General features: G+C 45.7%; 1 protein-coding gene across 4 annotated transcripts in view; it reads right to left on the reverse strand.

Moving 5' to 3' along the window:
- Positions 1-600: 600 nt before the first annotated feature.
- SLC23A2 (solute carrier family 23 member 2) overlaps positions 601-23,939 on the reverse strand; it is a 253,987-nt gene continuing 230,648 nt past the window's right edge. For 3 of the 4 annotated variants that reach the window (XM_038747127.1, XM_038747126.1, XM_038747128.1), the window contains 3 exons: positions 20,318-20,455; positions 15,476-15,571; positions 601-874 (listed from right to left, as the gene is read on the reverse strand). In XM_038747127.1, the coding sequence (XP_038603055.1) occupies positions 615-874; positions 15,476-15,571; positions 20,318-20,455 (494 nt within the window). In that variant the 3' untranslated portion in view covers positions 601-614. The remainder of the gene's footprint in view (positions 875-15,475; positions 15,572-20,317; positions 20,456-23,939) is intronic. The other variant, XM_038747129.1, reaches the window with a different exon arrangement.

Genomic DNA, 23,939 nt, shown 5'->3' on the forward strand with positions numbered 1-23,939 from the left:
GAGCCCTGGGGACGGATTCCTTAGTGTTAAGGTTTCCCTGGGTCAGTTGAGAAAGTGGTAGGCCCCGGCCGCCCAGCCCGACTCGATCCCGGGGCGGGATTTCCGGCCCGGTTCGGAAGCAGGAGGATGGCCGTGGTGGCCGAACCTCGGCCAGTGGAGGGTGGAGCCGCCGTGGCCTGGGCCTTTGCGGGACGGGGGGTGTCTTGCCTGAAAACGAGGTTCGGGGGAGGAGGAGATGGGGAGGGGAGTCCCCGCAGCTGGGAATAACGGGGAGACTCACAGGGGGTCGGGAGAGAACCGGAGTGGGGCGGGAAAGCCAGGTGACGGCACCCCCGGGGTCCCGCACCCCTCTGGGGGGGGTCCGGGAGCCCGGGGGTCCCACACCCCTCGCGACCCTCATCGCCAGCGAAGGAAAGAAGCCGCGATGGAGGCTTTCCGGGACTCCGCCGCCACCCCCGGCCGGGACTCCCAGATTTCAATACGGATATAGAAAAAAAACAGAGGGTCTAAACGCCGAGCGACGGGCCCGCCGGAGGCCGGGACCGGAGCGGGCGGTTCCCCTCCCGCCCATCCCGCCCTCTCCCACCCCGCCCAGCCGAGTGGGGAGGGGACGGCTATACGGTGGGCGTGTCCTCGTCCTCGTCCCGGTCCGGGTCCCGGTCGGAATCCGGCCCCCTGCAGCGACTGCCCTTCCGGAGTTTCTTCCAGGAGTAGCCGACGAAGGTGGGGCTGATGGGCAGGTAGCTGAAGCAGCGGTATTTCCGGACCGTGTCCATGCCGAAGGGCAGATCGTAGGACTCCATGCCGTCCACGGGCTTGCTCCCTTTGCCCACCCCTTTCTTCCACTTGCGGATCCCCCGCTCTTCTGGGGTGCCTGGACGCGCGGACACACGCGGGAAAAACCAACACGGGTCAGTCTACGCCCTATCAAAGGGAGAACTCGCCGTGCACAAGCCCCGACACAGACGGAGAGACTGAGGCAGAGAGAGACGGGAGAACTCCCTGAGTAATAATAATAATAATAATAATAATGATGGCATTTGTTAAGTGCTTACTATGTGCAAAGCACTGTTCTAAGCGCTGGGGGGGGGATACAAGGTATTCAAGTTGTCCCGCATGGGGCTCACAGGCTTCATCCCCATTTTACAGATGAGGTAACTGAGGCTCCGAGAAGTTAAGTGACTTGCCCAAGGTCACACAGCAGACACGTGGTGGGGCCGGGGTTCGAACCCATGACATGAGTCATGACATGAGTACCCACCCTGACAGAGACAGAGTAACACGGGAAGAACGCACCGATGGAGACACACACATCCCCCCACAGAGCAGCCCACCATACTCCAACAGAGAAAGAATGAGAGCGAGAGTTCGCTGTGCGTGTCCGCGCATACACACACAGAGAAAAGCAGCATGGGCCTAGCGGAAATCAATCAATCAATCAATCGTATTTATTGAGCGCTTACTGTGTGCAGAGCACTGGACTAAGCGCTTGGGAAGCCCAAGTTGGCAACACATAGAGACGGTCCCTACCCAACAGTAGGCTCACAGTCTAGAAGGGGGAGACAGAGAACAAAACTAAACATATTAACAAAAAAAAATTAATAGAATAGATATGTACAAGTAAAATAAATCAATAGAGTAATAAATCCGTACAAACATCTATCCATATATACAGGTGCTGTGGGGAAGGGAAGGAGGTAAGATGGGGGGATGGGGAGGGGGAGGAGGAGGAGAGGAAGGAGCGGGCTCAGTCTGGGAAAGAACCCAGGCTTGGGAGTCAGAGGACGTGGGTTCAAATCCTGGCTCCGCCGCCTGTCTGCTGTGTGACCTTGGGCAAGCTACTTCACTTCTCTGGGCCTCAGTTCCCTCATCTGTAAAATGGGGATGAAGACTGTGAGCCCCACGTGGGACAACCTGACTACCTTTTATCTACCCCCGCGCTTAGAACAGTGCTTGGCACGTAGTGAGCGCTTAACAAATACTATCATTACTATGATTATTCTCTGTGCCTCAGTTCCCTCGTATTATAAATAAATACAATTGATGATGATGATTATTCTCTGTGCCTCAGTTCCCTCATCTGAAAAATGGGGATGAAGACTGTGAGCTCCACGTGGGACAACTTGATCACCTTGTATCTCCCCAAGCGCTTAGAACAGTGCTTGGCACGTAGTGAGCGCTTAACAAATACCATCATTATTACGATTATTCTCTGTGCCTCAGTTCCCTCATCTGAAAACTGGGGATGAAGACTGTGAGCTCCATGCGGGACAACTTGATCACCTTGTATCTACCCCAGCGCTTAGAACAGTGCTTGGCACGTAGTAAGCGTTTAACAAATACCATCATTATTATGCTTATTCTCTGTGTCTCAATTCCCTCATCTGTAAAATGGGGATCAAGGCTGTGGGCCCACGTGGGACAACCTGCTTACCAGCGCTTAGAACATTGTTTGGAATATAGTAAACACTTAACGGATACTATAATAAAAATAATAATAATTTTTATTATTCTCTGGGCCTCAGTTCCCTTATCTGTAAAATGGGGATTAAGACCACAAGCCCCACCTGGGATAACCTGATTATCTTGTATCTACTCCGGCACTTAGAACAGTGCTTGGCACATAATAAGCGCTTAACACCCACATCATCATCATTATTATTATCATTATTATTATTATTAAGAAGCAAGGAGAACTCAATGAGCACTCACCCCAACAGAGAAAGAATGAGAGCACGAAAAACAGGGAGAGAGTAAGAAACAAGGAAAGTACTCAATATGAGCGCACACTCCAAGACAGAAAGAGCAAGACAGAAACAGGGAGACCTCCCTGAGCACTCACCCCAACAGAGAAAGAATGAGAGCACGAAAAGCAAGGAGAGAGTAAGAAACAAGGAAAGTACTCAATATGAGCGCACATTCCAAGACAGAAAGAGCAAGACAGAGAGAAACAGGGAGAACTCCCTGAGCACTCACCCCAACAGAGAAAGAATGAGATATGTTGCCAATTTGTACTTCTCAAGCGCTTAATACAATGCTCTGCACATAGTAAGTGCTCAATAAATATGATTGATGATGATGATGAGAGCACGAAAAACAGGGAGAGAGTAAGAAACAAGGAAAGTACTCAATATGAGCACACACTCCAAGACAGAAAGAGCAAGACAGAGAGAAACAGGGAGAACTCCCTGATCACTCACCCCAACAGAGAAAGAATGAGAGCACGAAAAACAGAGAGAGAGTAAGAAACAAGGAAAGTACTCAATATGAGCGCACACTCCAAGACAGAAAGAGCAAGACAGAAACAGGGAGAACTCCCTGAGCACTCACCCCAACAGAGAAAGGAGAGCACGAAAAACAGGGAGAGAGTAAGAAACAAGGAAAGTACTCAATATGAGCGCGCACTCCAAGACAGAAAGAGCAAGACAGAAACAGGGAGAACTCCGAGCACTCACCCCAACAGAGAAAGAATGAGAGCACGAAAAACAGGGAGAGAGTAAGAAACAAGGAAAGTACTCAATATGAGCGCACACTCCAAGACAGAAAGAGCAAGACAGAAACAGGGAGAACTCCCTGAGCACTCACCCCAACAGAGAAAGGAGAGCACGAAAAACAGGGAGAGAGTAAGAAACAAGGAAAGTACTCAATATGAGCGCGCACTCCAAGACAGAAAGAGCAAGACAGAAACAGGGAGAACTCCGAGCACTCACCCCAACAGAGAAAGAAGGAGAGCACGAAAAACAGGGAGAGAGTAAGAAACAAGGAAAGTACTCAATATGAGCGCACACTCCAAGACAGAAAGAGCAAGACAGAAACAGGGAGAACTCCCTGAGCACTCACCCCAACAGAGAAAGAATGAGAGCACGAAAAACAGGGAGAGAGTAAGAAACAAGGAAAGTACTCAATACGAGAGCACACTCCAAGACAGAAAGAGCAAGACAGAGAGAAACAGGGAGAACTCCTTGAGCACTCACCCCAACAGAGAAAGAATGAGAGCACGAAAAGCAAGGAGAGAGTAAGAAACAAGGAAAGTACTCAATATGAGCGCACACTCCAAGACAGAAAGAGCAAGATAGAAACAGGGAGAACTCCCTGAGCACTCACCCCAACAGAGAAAGAATGAGAGCATGAAAAACCGGGAGAGAGTAAGAAACAAGGAAAGTACTCAATATGAGCGCACACTCCAAGACAGAAAGAGCAAGACAGAGAGAAACAGGGAGAACTCCCTGAGCACTCACCCCAACAGAGAAAGAATGAGAGCACGAAAAACAGGGAGAGAGTAAGAAACAAGGAAAGTACTCAATATTAGCACACACTCCAAGACAGAAAGAGCAAGACAGAGAGAAACAGGGAGAGAGTAAGAAACAAGGAAAGTACTCAATATGAGCGCTCACTCCAAGACAGAAAGAGCAAGACAGAGAGAAACAGGGAGAACTCCCTGAGCACTCACCCCAACGGAGAAAGAATGAGAGCACGAAAAACAGGGAGAGAGTAAGAAACAAGGAAAGTACTCAATATGAGCGCACACTCCAAGACAGAAAGAGCAAGACAGAGAGAAACAGGGAGAACTCCCTGAGCACTCACCCCAACAGAGAAAGAATGAGAGCACGAAAAACAGGGAGAGAGTAAGCAACAAGGAAAGTACTCAAAATGAGCGCACACTGCAAGACGAAAAGAGCAAGACAGAGAGAAACAGGGAGAACTCCCTGAGCACTCACCCCAACAGAGAAAGAATGAGATATGTTGCCAATTTGTACTTCTCAAGCGCTTAATACAATGCTCTGCACATAGTAAGTGCTCAATAAATATGATTGATGATGATGATGAGAGCACGAAAAACAGGGAGAGAGTAAGAAACAAGGAAAGTACTCAATATGAGCACACACTCCAAGACAGAAAGAGCAAGACAGAAACAGGGAGAACTCCCTGAGCACTCACCCCAACAGAGAAAGAATGAGAGCACGAAAAACAGGGAGAGAGTAAGAAACAAGGAAAGTACTCAATATGAGCGCACACTCCAAGACAGAAAGAGCAAGACAGAAACAGGGAGAACTCCCTGATCACTCACCCCAACAGACAAAGAATGAGAGCACGAAAAACAGGGAGAGAGTAAGAAACAAGGAAAGTACTCAATATGACCGCACACTCCAAGACAGAAAGAGCAAGACAGAAACAGGGAGAACTCCCTGAGCACTCACCCCAACAGAGAAAGGAGAGCACGAAAAACAGGGAGAGAGTAAGAAACAAGGAAAGTACTCAATATGAGCGCACACTCCAAGACAGAAAGAGCAAGACAGAAACAGGGAGAACTCCGAGCACTCACCCCAACAGAGAAAGAATGAGAGCACGAAAAACAGGGAGAGAGTAAGAAACAAGGAAAGTACTCAATATGAGCGCACACTCCAAGACAGAAAGAGCAAGACAGAAACAGGGAGAACTCCCTGAGCACTCACCCCAACAGAGAAAGAATGAGAGCACGAAAAACAGGGAGAGAGTAAGAAACAAGGAAAGTACTCAATATTAGCACACACTCCAAGACAGAAAGAGCAAGACAGAGAGAAACAGGGAGAGAGTAAGAAACAAGGAAAGTACTCAATATGAGCGCTCACTCCAAGACAGAAAGAGCAAGACAGAGAGAAACAGGGAGAACTCCCTGAGCACTCACCCCAACGGAGAAAGAATGAGAGCACGAAAAACAGGGAGAGAGTAAGAAACAAGGAAAGTACTCAATATGAGCGCACACTCCAAGACAGAAAGAGCAAGACAGAGAGAAACAGGGAGAACTCCCTGAGCACTCACCCCAACAGAGAAAGAATGAGAGCACGAAAAACAGGGAGAGAGTAAGCAACAAGGAAAGTACTCAAAATGAGCGCACACTGCAAGACGAAAAGAGCAAGACAGAGAGAAACAGGGAGAACTCCCTGAGCACTCACCCCAACAGAGAAAGAATGAGATATGTTGCCAATTTGTACTTCTCAAGCGCTTAATACAATGCTCTGCACATAGTAAGTGCTCAATAAATATGATTGATGATGATGATGAGAGCACGAAAAACAGGGAGAGAGTAAGAAACAAGGAAAGTACTCAATATGAGCACACACTCCAAGACAGAAAGAGCAAGACAGAAACAGGGAGAACTCCCTGAGCACTCACCCCAACAGAGAAAGAATGAGAGCACGAAAAACAGGGAGAGAGTAAGAAACAAGGAAAGTACTCAATATGAGCGCACACTCCAAGACAGAAAGAGCAAGACAGAAACAGGGAGAACTCCCTGATCACTCACCCCAACAGACAAAGAATGAGAGCACGAAAAACAGGGAGAGAGTAAGAAACAAGGAAAGTACTCAATATGACCGCACACTCCAAGACAGAAAGAGCAAGACAGAAACAGGGAGAACTCCCTGAGCACTCACCCCAACAGAGAAAGGAGAGCACGAAAAACAGGGAGAGAGTAAGAAACAAGGAAAGTACTCAATATGAGCGCGCACTCCAAGACAGAAAGAGCAAGACAGAAACAGGGAGAACTCCGAGCACTCACCCCAACAGAGAAAGAATGAGAGCACGAAAAACAGGGAGAGAGTAAGAAACAAGGAAAGTACTCAATATGAGCGCACACTCCAAGACAGAAAGAGCAAGACAGAGAGAAACAGGGAGAGAGTAAGAAACAAGGAAAGTACTCAATATGAGCGCTCACTCCAAGACAGAAAGAGCAAGACAGAGAGAAACAGGGAGAACTCCCTGAGCACTCACCCCAACAGAGAAAGAATGAGAGCACGAAAAACAGGGAGAGAGTAAGAAACAAGGAAAGTACTCAATATGAGCGTGCACTCCAAGACAGAAAGAGCAAGACAGAGGGAAACAGGGAGAACTCCCTGAGCACTCACCCCAACAGAGAAAGAATGAGAGCACGAAAAACAGGGAGAGAGTAAGCAACAAGGAAAGTACTCAAAATGAGCGCACACTCCAAGACGAAAAGAGCAAGACAGAGAGAAACAGGGAGAACTCCCTGAGCACTCACCCCAACAGAGAAAGAATGAGATATGTTGCCAATTTGTACTTCTCAAGCGCTTAATACAATGCTCTGCACATAGTAAGTGCTCAATAAATATGATTGATGATGATGATGAGAGCACGAAAAACAGGGAGAGAGTAAGAAACAAGGAAAGTACTCAATATGAGCACACACTCCAAGACAGAAAGAGCAAGACAGAAACAGGGAGAACTCCCTGAGCACTCACCCCAACAGAGAAAGAATGAGAGCACGAAAAACAGGGAGAGAGTAAGAAACAAGGAAAGTACTCAATATGAGCGCACACTCCAAGACAGAAAGAGCAAGACAGAAACAGGGAGAACTCCCTGATCACTCACCCCAACAGACAAAGAATGAGAGCACGAAAAACAGGGAGAGAGTAAGAAACAAGGAAAGTACTCAATATGACCGCACACTCCAAGACAGAAAGAGCAAGACAGAAACAGGGAGAACTCCCTGAGCACTCACCCCAACAGAGAAAGGAGAGCACGAAAAACAGGGAGAGAGTAAGAAACAAGGAAAGTACTCAATATGAGCGCGCACTCCAAGACAGAAAGAGCAAGACAGAAACAGGGAGAACTCCGAGCACTCACCCCAACAGAGAAAGAATGAGAGCACGAAAAACAGGGAGAGAGTAAGAAACAAGGAAAGTACTCAATATGAGCGCACACTCCAAGACAGAAAGAGCAAGACAGAGAGAAACAGGGAGAACTCCCTGAGCACTCACCCCAACAGAGAAAGAATGAGAGCACGAAAAACAGGGAGAGAGTAAGAAACAAGGAAAGTACTCAATATTAGCACACACTCCAAGACAGAAAGAGCAAGACAGAGAGAAACAGGGAGAGAGTAAGAAACAAGGAAAGTACTCAATATGAGCGCTCACTCCAAGACAGAAAGAGCAAGACAGAGAGAAACAGGGAGAACTCCCTGAGCACTCACCCCAACGGAGAAAGAATGAGAGCACGAAAAACAGGGAGAGAGTAAGAAACAAGGAAAGTACTCAATATGAGCGTGCACTCCAAGACAGAAAGAGCAAGACAGAGGGAAACAGGGAGAACTCCCTGAGCACTCACCCCAACAGAGAAAGAATGAGAGCACGAAAAACAGGGAGAGAGTAAGCAACAAGGAAAGTACTCAAAATGAGCGCACACTCCAAGACGAAAAGAGCAAGACAGAGAGAAACAGGGAGAACTCCCTGAGCACTCACCCCAACAGAGAAAGAATGAGATATGTTGCCAATTTGTACTTCTCAAGCGCTTAATACAATGCTCTGCACATAGTAAGTGCTCAATAAATATGATTGATGATGATGATGAGAGCACGAAAAACAGGGAGAGAGTAAGAAATAAGGAAAGTACTCAATATGAGCACACACTCCAAGACAGAAAGAGCAAGACAGAAACAGGGAGAACTCCCTGAGCACTCACCCCAACAGAGAAAGAATGAGAGCACGAAAAACAGGGAGAGAGTAAGAAACAAGGAAAGTACTCAATATGAGCGCACACTCCAAGACAGAAAGAGCAAGACAGAAACAGGGAGAACTCCCTGAGCACTCACCCCAACAGAGAAAGAATGAGAGCACAAAAAACAGGGAGAGAGTAAGAAACAAGGAAAGTACTCAATATGAGCGCACACTCCAAGACAGAAAGAGCAAGACAGAAACAGGGAGAACTCCCTGATCACTCACCCCAACAGAGAAAGAATGAGAGCACGAAAAACAGGGAGAGAGTAAGAAACAAGGAAAGTACTCAATATGAGCGCACACTCCAAGACAGAAAGAGCAAGACAGAAACAGGGAGAACTCCCTGAGCACTCACCCCAACAGAGAAAGGAGAGCACGAAAAACAGGGAGAGAGTAAGAAACAAGGAAAGTACTCAATATGAGCGCACACTCCAAGACAGAAAGAGCAAGACAGAAACAGGGAGAACTCCGAGCACTCACCCCAACAGAGAAAGAATGAGAGCACGAAAAACAGGGAGAGAGTAAGAAACAAGGAAAGTACTCAATATGAGCGCACACTCCAAGACAGAAAGAGCAAGACAGAAACAGGGAGAACTCCCTGAGCACTCACCCCAACAGAGAAAGAATGAGAGCACGAAAAACAGGGAGAGAGTAAGAAACAAGGAAAGTACTCAATATGAGAGCACACTCCAAGACAGAAAGAGCAAGACAGAGAGAAACAGGGAGAACTCCTTGAGCACTCACCCCAACAGAGAAAGAAGGAGAGCACGAAAAGCAAGGAGAGAGTAAGAAACAAGGAAAGTACTCAATATGAGCGCACACTCCAAGACAGAAAGAGCAAGATAGAAACAGGGAGAACTCCCTGAGCACTCACCCCAACACAGAAAGAATGAGAGCATGAAAAACCGGGAGAGAGTAAGAAACAAGGAAAGTACTCAATATGAGCGCACACTCCAAGACAGAAAGAGCAAGACAGAGAGAAACAGGGAGAGCTCCCTGAGCACTCACCCCAACAGAGAAAGAATGAGAGCACGAAAAACAGGGAGAGAGTAAGAAACAAGGAAAGTACTCAATATTAGCACACACTCCAAGACAGAAAGAGCAAGACAGAGAGAAACAGGGAGAACTCCCTGAGCACTCACCCCAACAGAGAAAGAAGAGAGCACAAAGAACAGGAAGGAGTAAGAAACAAGGAAAGTACTCAATATGAGCGTGCACTCCAAGACAGAAAGAGCAAGACAGAGAGAAACAGGGAGAGAGTAAGAAACAAGGAAAATATTCAATATGAGCGCACACTCCAAGACAGAAAGAGCAAGACAGAGAGAAACAGGGAGAACTCCCTGAGCACTCACCCCAACAGAGAAAGAATGAGAGCACGAAAAACAGGGAGAGAGTAAGAAACAAGGAAAATACTCACTATGAGCGTACACTCCAAGACGGAAAGAGCAAGACAGAGAAACAGGGAGAACTCCCTGAGCACACATCCTGAGAGAGAGCGAGACGATCGCTCTCCCCGCCTTCAAAGCCTTCTTGAAGGCCCATCTCCTCCAAGAGGCCTTCCCTGACTGCACCCTCCTTTTCTCTTTTCCCCCCCACCCTTCTGCGTCGCCCTTGCGTTTGGATTTGCTCCCTTTATTCCCCCTTCCCTCAGCCCCACAACACATATTCATTCATTCACAATTCAATCGTATTTACTGAGCGCTTACTGTGTGCAGAGCACTGTACTAAGCGCTTGGAAAGCACAATTAGTCAACGGTGACAATCCCTACCCAACAACGGGCTCACAGTCTAGAAGGGGAAGATAGACAACAAAACAAAACGCGTATGGTCGGACCCAACATTCATTTACTTGTATTAATGTCTGTCTGTCCCCCTCTGGACTGTAAGCTCGTTGTGGGCAGGAAGTGTGTCCTACAACTCTGTTGTAGTGTTATAGGGCACTCACCCAAGCGCTTAGTACATTGCTCGGCACACAGTAATAATAATAATAATAATAATAATAATAATAATAATAATAATAATGGCATTTATTAAGTGCTTACTATGTGCAAAGCACTGTTCTAAGCACTAGGGAGATCTAGGTGATCAGGTTGTTCCATGGAGGGCTCATAGTCTTAATCCCCATTTTACAGATGAGGTAACAGGCACAGAGAAGTGAAGTGACTTACCCAAAGTCACACAGATGACATTATGACTCTATTTTACTTGTACATATCCTATTTATTTTATTTTGTTAACATGTTTTGTTTTGTTCTCTGTCTCCCCCTTCTAGACTGTTGGGTAGGGACCGTCTCTATGTGTTGCCAACTTGTACTTCCCAAGCGCTTAGTCCAGTGCTCTGCACACAGTAAGCGCTCAATAATTATGAATGAATGAATGAATTGGCGGAGCTGGGATTTGAACCCATGACCTCTGACTCCAAAGCCTGTGCTCTTTCCACTGAGCCACGCTGCTTCTCAGTAAGCGCTCAATAAATACGATGGACTGATTAACTGACAGAGAAACGAAGGAAAAGGGCGAACGGGGAGAGAACACGGTGAGCACACACCCTGACAGAGAAATAGAGGAAAAGGGAAATGGACAGAAGTCACCGAGTATACCCTCCCTGACAGAGAGAAACTGAGGAAGTGGGATATGGGGAGAGAGGTCACTGAACACATACCCTGACAGAGAGGGGGGACTTCTAGATTGTGAGCCTGTTGTGGGCAAGGATTGCTTCTATTTGTTGCTGAACTGTACTTTCCAAGCGCCTAGTACAGTGCTCTGCACAGTAAGTGCTCAATAAATACGACAATGAACGACTGAATGAATGAGAGAAAACAGAGAAACAGGGAAACCGATGGCTTAGTGGAAAGAACCCGGGCCTGGGAGCTAATAGGTCGTGAGTTTTTAGACTGTGAGCCCACTGTTGGGTAGGGACTGTCTCTATATGTTGCCAATTTGTACTTCCCAAGCGCCTAGTACAGTGCTCTGCACACAGTAAGCGCTCAATAAATACGATTGATGATGATTGATGATGAGTTCTAATCCTGGCCCCGCTACTGGTCTGATGTGTAACGTGGGCAAGTCACTTCAATCAATCAATCAATCAATCGTATTTATTGAGTGCTTACTGTGTGCAGAGCACTGTACTAAGCGCTTGGCAAGTACAAGTTGGCAACATTTAAAGACGGTCCCTACCCAACAGCGGGCTTCCAGTCTAGAAGGGGGAGATAGAGAACAAAACCAAACATATTAACAAAATAAAATAAATAGAATAGATATGTACAAGTAAAATAAATAGAGTAAGAAATATGTACAAACATATATACATATATACAGGTGCTGTAAGGAAGGGAAGGAGGTAAGGAAGGGGGGATGGAGAGGGGGAGGAGGGGGCCTCAGTTACCTCATCTGGAAAATGGGGATTGAGACAGTGAGCCCCACGTGGGACAGGGACTGTGTCCAACGCGATGTGCTCGGATCCACCCCAGGGCTTAGTACAGTGCCTGGTACAAAGTAAGCGCTTAACAAATATCATCATTGTTATTATTATGTGGGAGAGAACTCATTGAGCACACATCCTGACAGAGAGAGACGGAGAGGAAAAAAGACAAACAGGGAGAGAAGTGACTGGACATACATCCTGACGGAGACAGAGAGAGAAAGAGGGAGATAAATCATCATCATCATCATCAATTGTATTTACTGAGTGCTTACTATGTGCAGAGCACTGTACTAAGCGCTTGGCAACATATAGAGACAGTCCCTACCCAACAGTGGGCTCACAGTCTAAAAGGGGGAGATAGAGAACAAAACCAAACATACTAACAAAGTAAAATAAATAGAATAGATATGTACTAGTAGAATAAATAAATAGAGTAAATGAGGGGCACAAATCCTGACAGAGAGTGAAACAGGCAAACGGGAACAGAAGTAACTGAGCACGCAGCCTGATAGAGAAAACAGAGAAAAAGGGAAGCAGGGAGAGAACTCACCGGGCACAAAGGCCGACGGAGAGACAGAGAATAAGGGAAATGGAGAGAAGTCACTAGGCACATAGCCTGACAGAGAGAGAAACAGAGGAAAAGGGAAACGGGGAGAGAGCTCACAGGGCACACAGGCCGACGGAGAAACAGAGAAAAAGGGAAACGGAAATAATTCACTGAGTACACACCCTGACAGAGAGAGAAACAGAGGGAAAGGGAAATATGGAGAGAAGTCACCGAGCACACAACCTGATAGAGAGACAGAGGGGACAAAAGGCAAACAGAGAGAAAAGTGAGTGAGCACACATCCTGACAGAGACTGAAACAGGCAAACAGAGAAAGAAGTCACTGAGCACACAGCCCGACACAGAGAGAAAACAGAGAAAAAGGAAAACCGGGAGAGAACTCACTGGGCACACGGGCCGACGGAGAGATGAAGAAAAAGGGAAACAGAGAAAGAATTCACTGAGTATACACCCTGACAGAGAGAGAAACAGAGAGAAAGGGAAATAGGGAAAGTCTCTGGGCACACACCCTGACAGAGAGAGAGACAGAGGAAAAGGGAAACATGGAGAGCACTGTTCTAAGCGCTGGACAATGATGGAATTTATTAAGCGCTTTCTATGCGCAAAGCACTGTTCTAAGCGCTGGATAATGATGGCATTTATTAAGCGCTTTCTATGTGCAAAGCACTGTTCTAAGCGCTGGATAATGATGGCATTTATTAAGCGCTTTCTATGCACCTAATATAGATATTATATATGTATATATGTTTGTACGTATTTATTACTCTATTTTATTTGTACATATTTATTCTATTTATTTTATTTTGTTAATATGTTTTCTTTCGTTGTCTGTCTCCCCCTTCTAGACTGCGAGCCCGCTGTTGGGTAGGGACCCTCTCTAGATGTTGCCAACTTGGACTTCCCAAGCGCTTAGTCCAGTGCTCTGCACACAGTAAGCGCTCAATAAATACAACTGAATGAATGAATGAGTGAATGAATGAACTGACTGGGCACACACCCCGACAGAGAGACGGAGAGAAAGGGAAATGGAAATAATTCACTGAGTACTCACCCTGACAGAGAAACAGAGGAAAGGGGGAATAGGGAGAGAAGTCACTGAGCACACAAACTGATACAGAGAGGGAAAGGGAAATAGGGAGAGAAGTGACAGAGCACACACCCTGAAAGAGAGACACAGAGAGAAAGAGGGAGAGAAGTGAGTGAGCACACATCCTGACAGAGAGAGACGGAGAGTGAAAAAGGCAAACCGGGAGAGAACACATTGAGAACACCCCCCGACAGAGAAACAGGAAAAGCGGAACAGGGAGAGAAGTCTCTGAACACACAGTCTGCCAGAGAGAGAAAACAGAAAAAGGGAAACAGGGAGAGAAGTCTTTGGGCACACAGGCTGACAGAGAGATGGAGAAAAAGGGAAATAGGGAAAGAATTCACCGCGTACACACCCTGACAAAGAAACGGAGGGAAAGGAAAATAGGGAGAGAAGTGACTGAGCAAACAGTCAGGGGGTCGGGAGGAGAAATAGGGAGATAACACATTAAGAACAACCGCTGACAGAAAGAGAAAGAGGCAAAGGGAAATAGGGAGAGAAGTCACTGACCACACAGCCTGATATTCTATTATGAGAAGAAGCTTGGCTTAGTGGAAAAAGCTCGGGCTTAGGAGTCAGAGGTCATGGGTTCTAATCCCGGCTCCGCCACCTGCCTGCTGTGTGACTTTGAGCATGCCACTTAACTTCTCGGTACCTCAGTTACCTCATCAGGAAAATGGGGATTAAGACTGTGTGCCCCAAGTGGGACAACAGGATTACCTTGTCTGTACCCCAGTGCTTGGAACAGTGCTTGGCACATAGTAAGCGCTGAACAAATACCATCATTAGTATATGGGACAATCTGATTATCTTGTACCTACCCCAGAGCTTAAGACAGTGCTCTGCACACAGTAAGCACTCAATAAATGCGATTAAATGAATGAATGCTTGGGACAAAGTACGCGCTTAACAAATACTATCATAGATGGAGGAAAAGGGAAATAGGGAGAAGTCACTGATCACACACTCTGACAGAGAGAAACAGAGGAAAAGGGAAATAGGGAGAGAAGTCGAGAGAGAGAGAGAGAGAGAGAGAGAGAGAGAACGAACGCCAGGGACTGAACTCACTGGGCACACAGGCCGGCGGAGAAATGGAGAAAAAGGGAAACAGGGAGGGAATTCACTGAGTATACACTCCCTGACAGAGAAACAGACGAAAAGGGAAATAGGGAGAGAAGTCAATGAGCACACAGCCTGAGAGAGAGACAGAGAGAAACAGAGAAAAAGGGAAACAGGGAAAGAACACACTGAGCACACCCCCAACAGAGACAGAAACAGAGGAAAAGGGAAATAGGAGAGAAATCACTGAGCACACAGCCTGACAGAGTGAGGAGACAGAAAGAGACAGAGACAGACAGCGAGACAGAGAAAGGGAACCAGGGACTGAACTCACTGGGCACACAGGACCACGGAGAATTAGAGAAAAAGGGAAACAGGGAGGGAATTCACTGAGTATACACTCCCTGACAGAGAAACAAAGGAAAAGGGAAATAGGGAGAGAAGTCAATGAGAACTCAGCCTGACAGAGAGAGAGATAGAGAGAGAGAGAAAGAAACACAGAGAGAGGGAGAGAGACAGAGAGAAAGAAACAGAGAAAAAGGGAAACAGGGAGAGAACACATTGAGCACATCCCCGACAGAGAAACAGAGGAAAAGGGAAATAGGAAGAGAAATCACTGAGCACACAGCCTGACACAGAGAGAGAAAGAAACAGAGAAAAAGGGAGGAAATTCACTGAGCACACACTCCCTGACACAGAGAGAAACAAAGGAAAAGGGAAATAGGGAGAAAAGTCACTGAGCACCCCCCTGACAGAGAGAGAAAACAAAGAAAAAGGGAAACAGGGAGAAGTCACTGAACCCCCACCCCGACAGACACTACATTATCAAGTTCTGCCTCTCACCTGGGATGGTGTTATCCAAAACGAAAGCCACACAGCCTCCCACGAACATCGCTGTTGTCAGCAGAACATTGAGCACTTGGTCGATCCCTGAAATCCCTAGGGGGTAAAGAAGGAGGAAGCAGCTTCACCGACCGAACCTCGGACGGCCTAAAGCCACAAGGAGCCCAGATTGGGAAAGTTGTTGTATATTTCCCAGAGCCGAACGTTTGAGGCTCCTCACCCCTCGGGACGCCCCGACGCTGGCTTCAGGAACCCGCCTTTCCTTTGCGGACCGTGGGGCACTTATTACCTCGTGCCATTAAGGATGATAATTAATAAATACGGTACTTGCTGAGTGCTTACTATATGCCAGGCACTGCTGGAAGCCCTGGGGTAGATACGAGTTAATCAGGTTGGCCGCAGTCCCTGTCCCACAAGGGGTTTCCGCTCTTAATCTCCATTTTACCTGTATATATGTATATATGGTTGTACATATTTATTACTCTATTTATTTATTTATTTATTTTACTTGTACATTTCTATCCTACTTATTTTATTTTGTTGGTATGTTTGGTTCTGTTCTCTGTCTCCCCCTTTTAGACTGTGAGCCCACTGTTGGGTAGGGACTGTCTCTATGTGATGCCAATTTGTACTTCCCAAGCGCTTAGTACAGTGCTCTGCACATAGTAAGCGCTCAATAAATACGATTGATTGACTGATTGATTGATTTTACAGATGAGGGAACTGAGGCCCAGAGAAGTGAGGTGACTTTCCCAAGGTCGCCCAGCAGACAAGGAGCGGAGGCAGGATTAGAAGCCATGACCTTCTAACTCCCAGGGTCGGGCTCTATCCACCAAGCCACGCCGTTATTCCCGATTATGCTATCATCGTTATTCTAATGCTAACCATCTCACTATACCTTGATCTCGTCTCTCTCGCCACTGACCTCTCGCCCGCATCCTACCTCTGGCCTGGAATTCCCTTCCTCCTCATTTAATCAGACGGATAATTGCTCTCCCCCACTGCAAATCCTTATTGAAGGCCCATCTCCTCCAAGAAGCCTTCCTTGACTGCACCCTCCTTTTCTCCCCCTCCCTGACTTCCTCCTTTATTCATCCTCCCTCCCATCCCCACAGCATCTATGGATAGATCTGTAATATATTTACTTAGCTATTTATTTATATTAATGTCTGTCTCCCCCTCTACACTCTTAGAGGTCATTGTGGACAGGAATGTGTCTGTTTGTTGCTATACAAACGCGTAATACAGTGCTTTGCACACAGTAAGCGCTCAATAAATATGACCGATTGAATGATACCTGGGAATGTTCCTGTCCTAAGCGCCGAGGACAAGATATCACCTGTTTGTTGCTAAATTGTACTCTCCCAAATGATTAATACTCTGCACACAGTAAGCGCTCAATAAATACGAATGAATTGAATTCGTACTTATTTATTTTACTTGTACATATCTATTCTATTTATTTTATTTTGTTAGTATGTTTGGTTTCTTTCTCTGTCTCCCCCTTTTAGACTGTGAGCCCACTGTTGGGTAGGGACTGTCTCTATATGTTGCCAATTTGTACTTCCCAAGCGCTTACTACAGTGCTCTGCACATAGTAAGCGCTCAATAAATACGATTGATGATGATGATGATGTTCGAGCTGGTCTGAGCCAGGCCAAGCCGATGGACAGTGGAGTCTGAGGTCAGGGATGCCCTGACAGGGATTTTCACGTGGCTTGAGAAGGGGGTGTGGGAAGGTGGAAAGGTCTTTTAAAAACCAAAAATGATTTTGTTTTTTTAAATGGTATTTGTTATTTCAGAAGATAGGATGCTCTGGAGAAAATATACCCACAGAATCGCTACGGATCGGAAACAGCTTGATGGCATTTGATAATAATGATAATGATGATTTGTTAAGAACTTATTATGCGGCAGGCTCTGTACTAAGTGCTTGGGAGAGCACAATTTAACAACAAACAGTTGATTTTTTGTCCTCGGTGCTTATTTCTGACTTCCAAGTCTGTGCTCTATCCACTACGCCACACTGCTGCTGCTTCTGCACGTGAGGGGTTAGAATATGGGTAGGGAATATGGACCAGGGTATGTGGTGGGGACAAAGAAAATAATAATAATGATAATAATAATGGCATTTGTTAAGCGCTTACTATGTGCAAAGCACTGTTCTAAGCGCTGGGGGGGACACAAGTTAATCAGGTTGTCCCACATGGGGCTCACAGTCTCCATCCCCATTTTACAGATGAGGTCACTGAGGCCCAGAGAAGTGAAGTGACTTAATAATAATAATGATAATAACGCTGGCATTTATTAAGCGCTTACGATGTGCAAAGCACTGTTCTAAGCACCAGGGAAGTTACAAGGTGATCAGGTTGTCCCATGGTGGGCTCACAGTCTTCATCCCCATTTTACAGATGAGGTAACTGAGGCCCAGAGAAGGGAAGTGACTTGCCCAAAGTCACACAGCTAAGTGGCGGAGGCGGGATTTGAACCCATGACCTCTGACTCCAAAGCCCGGGCTCTTTCCACTGAGTCATGCTGCTTCTCTAAAAATACTGGTATTTGTTTAGCCCTTACTATGTGCCAGGCACTGTTCTAAGCGCTGGGGTAGATAGAAGATAATCAGGTTGTCCCACATGGGGCTCACAGTCTTCATCCCCATTTTACAGATGAGGTCACTGAGGCCCAGAGAAGTGAAGTGACTTGCCCAAGGTCACACAGCTGGCAAAATGGCAGGGTCAGGATTCGAACCCATGACCTCTGACTCCCAAGCCCGGGCTGTTTCCGCTAAGCTACGCTGCTTCTCACGACTTGCCCAAAGTCCCACAGCTGACAAGTGGCGGAGCTGGGATTAGAACCCACGACCTCCGACTCCCGAGCCCTTTCCACTGAGCCACGCTGCAATGCTGGGGTGACACTGAGACACACCATTAGAGAAGCAGCGTGGCTCCGTGGAAAGAGCCCGGGCTTTAGAGTCAGAGGTCGTGGGTTCAAATCCCGGCTCCGCCAATTGTCAGCTGTGGGACTTTGGGTAAGTCACTTCACTTCTCTGGGCCTCAGTTCCCTCATCTGGAAAATGGGGATGAAGACTGTGAGCCCCCCGTAGGGCAACCTGATCGCCTTGCAACCTCCCCAGCGCTTAGAACAGTGCTTTGCACATCGTAAGCGCTTAATAAATGCCATCATTATTATTATTATTATTATTATTATTATTATTATCATCTCTGCTCTCAGCCCCAGAGAACTTAGGTCCAAATCTGCCATTTATTTATTTCTATTCATGTCCATCTCACCCGCTAGACTGAAGCTACTTATGGGCAGGGAATGTGTTATATTGTACTTTCCCAAGTACTTAATACAGTGCACACAATAAGCGCTCAGTAAGTACGACTGCTTATTTATTTATTTATTTATTTATTTTGCTTGTACATAGCTATTCTATTTATTTTATTTTGTTAGTATGTTTGGTTTTGTTCTTTGTCTCCCCCTTTTAGACTGTGAGCCCACTGTTGGGTAGGGACTGTCTCTATATGTTGCCAATTTGTACTTCCCAAGCGCTTAGTACAGTGCTCTGCACATAGTAAGCGCTCAATAAATACGATTGATGATGATGATGATGATGATGACTGTCTGTCTGACAGGGGTGTATGGTGGTTCCGGATTTCCTCAGGGAGATTTCCTGTGGGGATCCACAACAAGGAGAAGCAGTGCGGCCTAGGCGACACAGTCTGAGCCTGGGAGTCAGAAGGATCTGGGTTCTAATCCTGGCTCGGTCACTCGTCTGCTGTGTGACCTGTGCCAGTCACTTCACTTCTCTGGGCCTCAGTTATCTCATCTGTAAAACGGGGATTAGGATTGTGAGCCCTATGTGGGACTGTGAGCCCAGTGTTGGGTAGGGACTGTCTCTATATGTTGCCAACTTGGACTTCCCAAGCGCTTAGTACAGTGCTCTGCACACAGTAAGCGCTCAATAAATACGATTGATGGATTGACAAGGACTGCATCCAACCCGATTTTTTTGAACAACAACAATAATAACAAAACTGCGGTATTTGTTAAGTGCTTACTATGTGTCAAGCGCTATTCTAGGTGCTGGGACAGATACCAGGTAATCAGGTTATCCCACGTGGGGCTTAAATCCCCATTTTACAGATAAGGCAACTGAAGCACAGAGAAGTAAAGTGGATTGCCCGAAGTCACACAGCAGACAAGTGGCGGAGCCGGGATTAGAACCCACGTCCTCTGTCTCCCAAGCCCGGGCTCTTTCCACTGAGCCACACTGTATCCACTCCAGGCCTTAGAACAGTCCCTGGCACATAGTAAGCACTCAGCAATAATAATAATAATAATGATGTTGGTATTTGTTAAGCGCTTACTGTGTGCCAAGCACTGTTCTAAGCACTGGGGGGGATACAAGGTGATCAGGCTGTCAATCAATCAATCAATTGTATTTATTGAGCGCTTACTGTGTGCAGAGCACTGTACTAAGTGCTTGGGAAGTACAAGTTGGGGCTCACAGTCTTCATCCTTATTTTACAGATGAGGGAACTGAGGCCCAGAGAAGTGCAGTGACTTGCCCTAAGTCACACAGCAGACAAGTGGCGGAGCCGGGATTAGAACCCACAACCTCTGACTCCCAAGCCTGGGCTCTTTCCACTGAGTCACGCTGCTTCTCAAATACCGTTATTATTATTGCTATTATTATTATTATTATTATTGGGCAGGGGACAAAAGAGAAGCAGAACTACCCACCTCAAACAGCTGCCCAAATCTAATCAGTGCCAGTGGAATACTGGCTGACTTTCGGGATTAAATTTAACCCGAGGGGCCCGTGATTTTCCATACCTGTGACCAATGGGTTCTGTCTGAGATAACTGGGCAGGACGAGTCCGAAGAAGATTGAAAATCCGAGCACGAAGAGATTCCGGGAAGAGTTCAAGTCGATGAACTGTAGATTGGACAATCCCACGGCAGTGATCATGCCTGAGAAGAGACACGGTAAGCCTGAAGGTTAGCGAAGTTGGCTCGCCCATCTTGGACAATCGCTTGCGAGCCGACTATTTTCAAACTCTACCCTTGGGAAGGATGAAAGGGAGAGGAGGAAAGAGGAGGAAAGGGAGAAGGGGAGTGTGGGAAGGAAAGGGTGGGGAAAAGGAAAGATGGGGGTAGGGGAAATTTCAGAAAAATCCAGATATTCCTTCCAAATTTAGCTCGGATACTGCCTCTAATACAACTTCTTTGAAAAGGATGCTCACCATCATTGCTTAGTACAGTGCTCAGCACACAATAAGCGCTCAATAAATACGACTGAATGAATGAATATCAGGTGTAGACAATTTAGATGCTACTACTGATTTCCTTTAAGGATGGTTCTGTTGAGGGTTCAGCAGAAAGAGGCCGGCTCTGGAAGCCAAAAGATGAGAGAATCCAAAAGAGGGAGAATGAAAAAGCAGGAGGGAGAGGATGAAAAACAGAAAGAGAATTCATTCATTCAATCATATTTATTGAGCGCTTACTGTGTGCAGAGCACTGTACTAAGCGCTTGTGAGAGAAAAGGAGTGAATGAAAAAATCAAAAGAGAATGAAGAAAAGGGAGAGAGGATGAAAAATAGAATGAGAGAAAAGAATGAAAAAAGGGAACGAGAAAAAGAGAATCAAAAAAAGAGAAAGAGAAAAAGAGAGTGAATGACTCTGCCTGCCATAAGTCCAGGGGAGAATGAAAAAGCAGGAGCGAGAGGATGAAAAATCAAAAGAGAATGAGAGAAAAGGAGTGAGTGAAAAATCGAAAGAGAATGAAGAAAAGGGAGAGAGGATGAAAAATAGAATGAGAGGAAAGAATGAAAAATAGGGAATGAGAAAAAGAGAATCAAAAAGAGAAAGAGAAGAAGGGAGCCAATGACTCTGCCTGCCATAAGTCCAGGGGAGAATGAAAAAGCAGGAGGTAGAGGATGAAAAATCAAAAGAGAATGAGAGAAAAGGAGCGAATGAAAAATTGAAAGAGAATGAAGTAAAGGGAGAGAGGACAAAAAATAGAATGAGAGAAAAGAATGAAAAATAGGGAACGAGAAAAAGAGAATCAAAAAAGAGAAAGAGAAAAAGAGAGTGAATGACTCTGCCTGCAATAAGTCCAAGGGAGAATGAAAAAGCAGGAGCGAGAGGATGAAAAATCAGAAGAGAATGAGAGAAAAGGAGCGAATGAAAAATCGAGAGAGAATGAAGAAAAGGGAGAGAGGATGAAAAATAGAATGAGAGAAAAGAATGAAAAATAGGGAATGAGAAAAAGAGAAAGAGAAAAAAGGAGCGAATGACTCTGTCTGTCATAGGTCCAGGAGAGAATGAAAAAGCAGGGGGGAGAGGATGAAAAATCGAAAGAGAATGAGAGAAAAGGAGCGAATGAAAAATCGAAAGAGAATGAAGAAAAGGGAGAGAGGATGAAAAATGGAATGAGAGAAAAGAATGAAAAATAGGGAATGAGAAAAAGAGAATCAAAAAGAGAAAGAGAAAAAAGGAGCGAATGACTGCCTGTCATAGGTCCAGGGGAGAATGAAAAAGCAGGAGGGAGAGGATGAAAAATCGAAAGAGAATGAGAGAAAAGGAGCAAATGAAAAATCGAAAGAGAATGAAGAAAAGGGAGAGAGGATGAAAAATGGAATGAGAGAAAAGAATGAAAAATAGGGAATGAGAAAAAGAGAATCAGAAAGAGACAAAGGGAGCGAATGACTCTGCCTGCCATAGATCCAGGGGCAAGAGTCCGGCTGTGGGGGGTCGGAACGCCTGGGTTCTAGCCCCGGGACTGTGAGCTGTGGGCTTGAGGGAAAGACTCCGGCTTTGAGAGTCCGGACGCCTGAAGCCAGAGTGGGGACGAGAGAACAGGAGCGGCATGCGACAAGTCGCCATCATCAACTCCTCCACGCCATCTCCGCCCTGAAGTGTACGGGCCGAGGCTGGTCCACCATTCCTGGGGGCCGGAGACTCCTGACCCAACGTTTAAGGCAGGGCTGGCGCACGGGAGGAGGGGCATCACAAACAACCCTCCCGTCCTCCGGGAGGCTACGATGTAGTTACGGCAGGACTGTCCACATGTTTTGTTTTGTTGTCCGTCTCCCCCTTCTAGACTGTGAGCCCGCTGTTGGGTAGGGACCGTCTCTATCTGTTGCCAACTTGGACTTCCCAAGCGCTTAGTACAGTGTTCTGCACACAGGAAGCGCTCAATAAATATGATTGAATGAATGAATGAATGCCTGCCGACTTCCAGGTGGACCCACCCAGGGCCTGCTTCCGTGATCTTGGCCTCCGGACAGTCTCCCTCTCTCTCATTCTCTTTCTGCTTTTCATTCTCTCTCTTTCTCTCTCTCTCATTCTTTTTCTAGTTTTCATTCTTTCTCTCATTCTTTCTCAATTTTTCATTCTCTCACTCATTCTCGATTTTTCATTCTCACTCTCATTCTCGATCTTCATTTTCTCTCATTCTCGATTTTTCATTCTCTCACTCATTCTCGATTTCATTCTCTCTCATTCTCGATTTTTCACTCTCACTCAGTCTCGACTTTTCATTCTCTCACTCGATTTTTCATTCTCTCATTCTCATTCTCAATTTTTCGTTCTCTCACTCATTCTCGATTTCATTCTCTCTCATTCTTGATTTTTCACTGTCTCGATTTTTCATTCTCTCACTCATTCAATTATTCATTCTCACTCATTCTTGATTTTTCATTCTCTCACTCATTCTCAATTTTTCATTCTCTCACTCGATTTTTCATTCTCTCACTCATTCTCAATTTTTCATTCTCTCACTCGATTTTTCATTCTCTCACTCATTCTCAATTTTTCATTCTCTTTCTCAATTTTTTATTCTCCCACTCATTCTCGATTTTTCATTCTCTCACTATTTTTCATTTTTTTCTATTTTTCATTCTTTCTCATTCTCTATTTTTATTCTCTCACTCAATTTTCCATTTTTTCTTCCAGTCTATTGTTCATTCTCTCTTCACTGTTTCTCATTCACTTTTTTCTCAATCTTTCTGATTTTTCAATCTCTCATGCTTTTTCATTCTCTCATTCTTTCCATTTTTCATTTTCTTTTTCTAATTCTCTATTTCTCATTCTTTTCTCTCACTGTTTTTCATTCTCTCTTTTCCTTCATTTTTTTCTTTTTCGTTTGCTCTTTCTCTCATTCTCTATTTTTCATTCTCCCCCCCCACTTTTTGATTCTCTCATTCTATTTTTCATTGTTATTCTATTTCTCGTCCTATTTTTCATTCTCTTTTTCTGTCTCTATTTCTTATTCTTTTTCATTCTCCTTTTCTTCATCCTCTATTTTTCATTCGCTCTTTTTCTCTTTCGCATTCTTTTTCTCATTCTGTTTTTTATTCTATTTTTCGAGACTGTGAGCCCGCTGTTGGGTAGGGACCGTCTCTATATGTTGCCAACTTGGACTTCCCAAGCGCTTAGTACAGTGCTCTGCACA

This window comes from Tachyglossus aculeatus, chromosome 5 (assembly GCF_015852505.1).
Source record: "Tachyglossus aculeatus isolate mTacAcu1 chromosome 5, mTacAcu1.pri, whole genome shotgun sequence".
Taxonomy (NCBI): domain Eukaryota; kingdom Metazoa; phylum Chordata; class Mammalia; order Monotremata; family Tachyglossidae; genus Tachyglossus; species Tachyglossus aculeatus.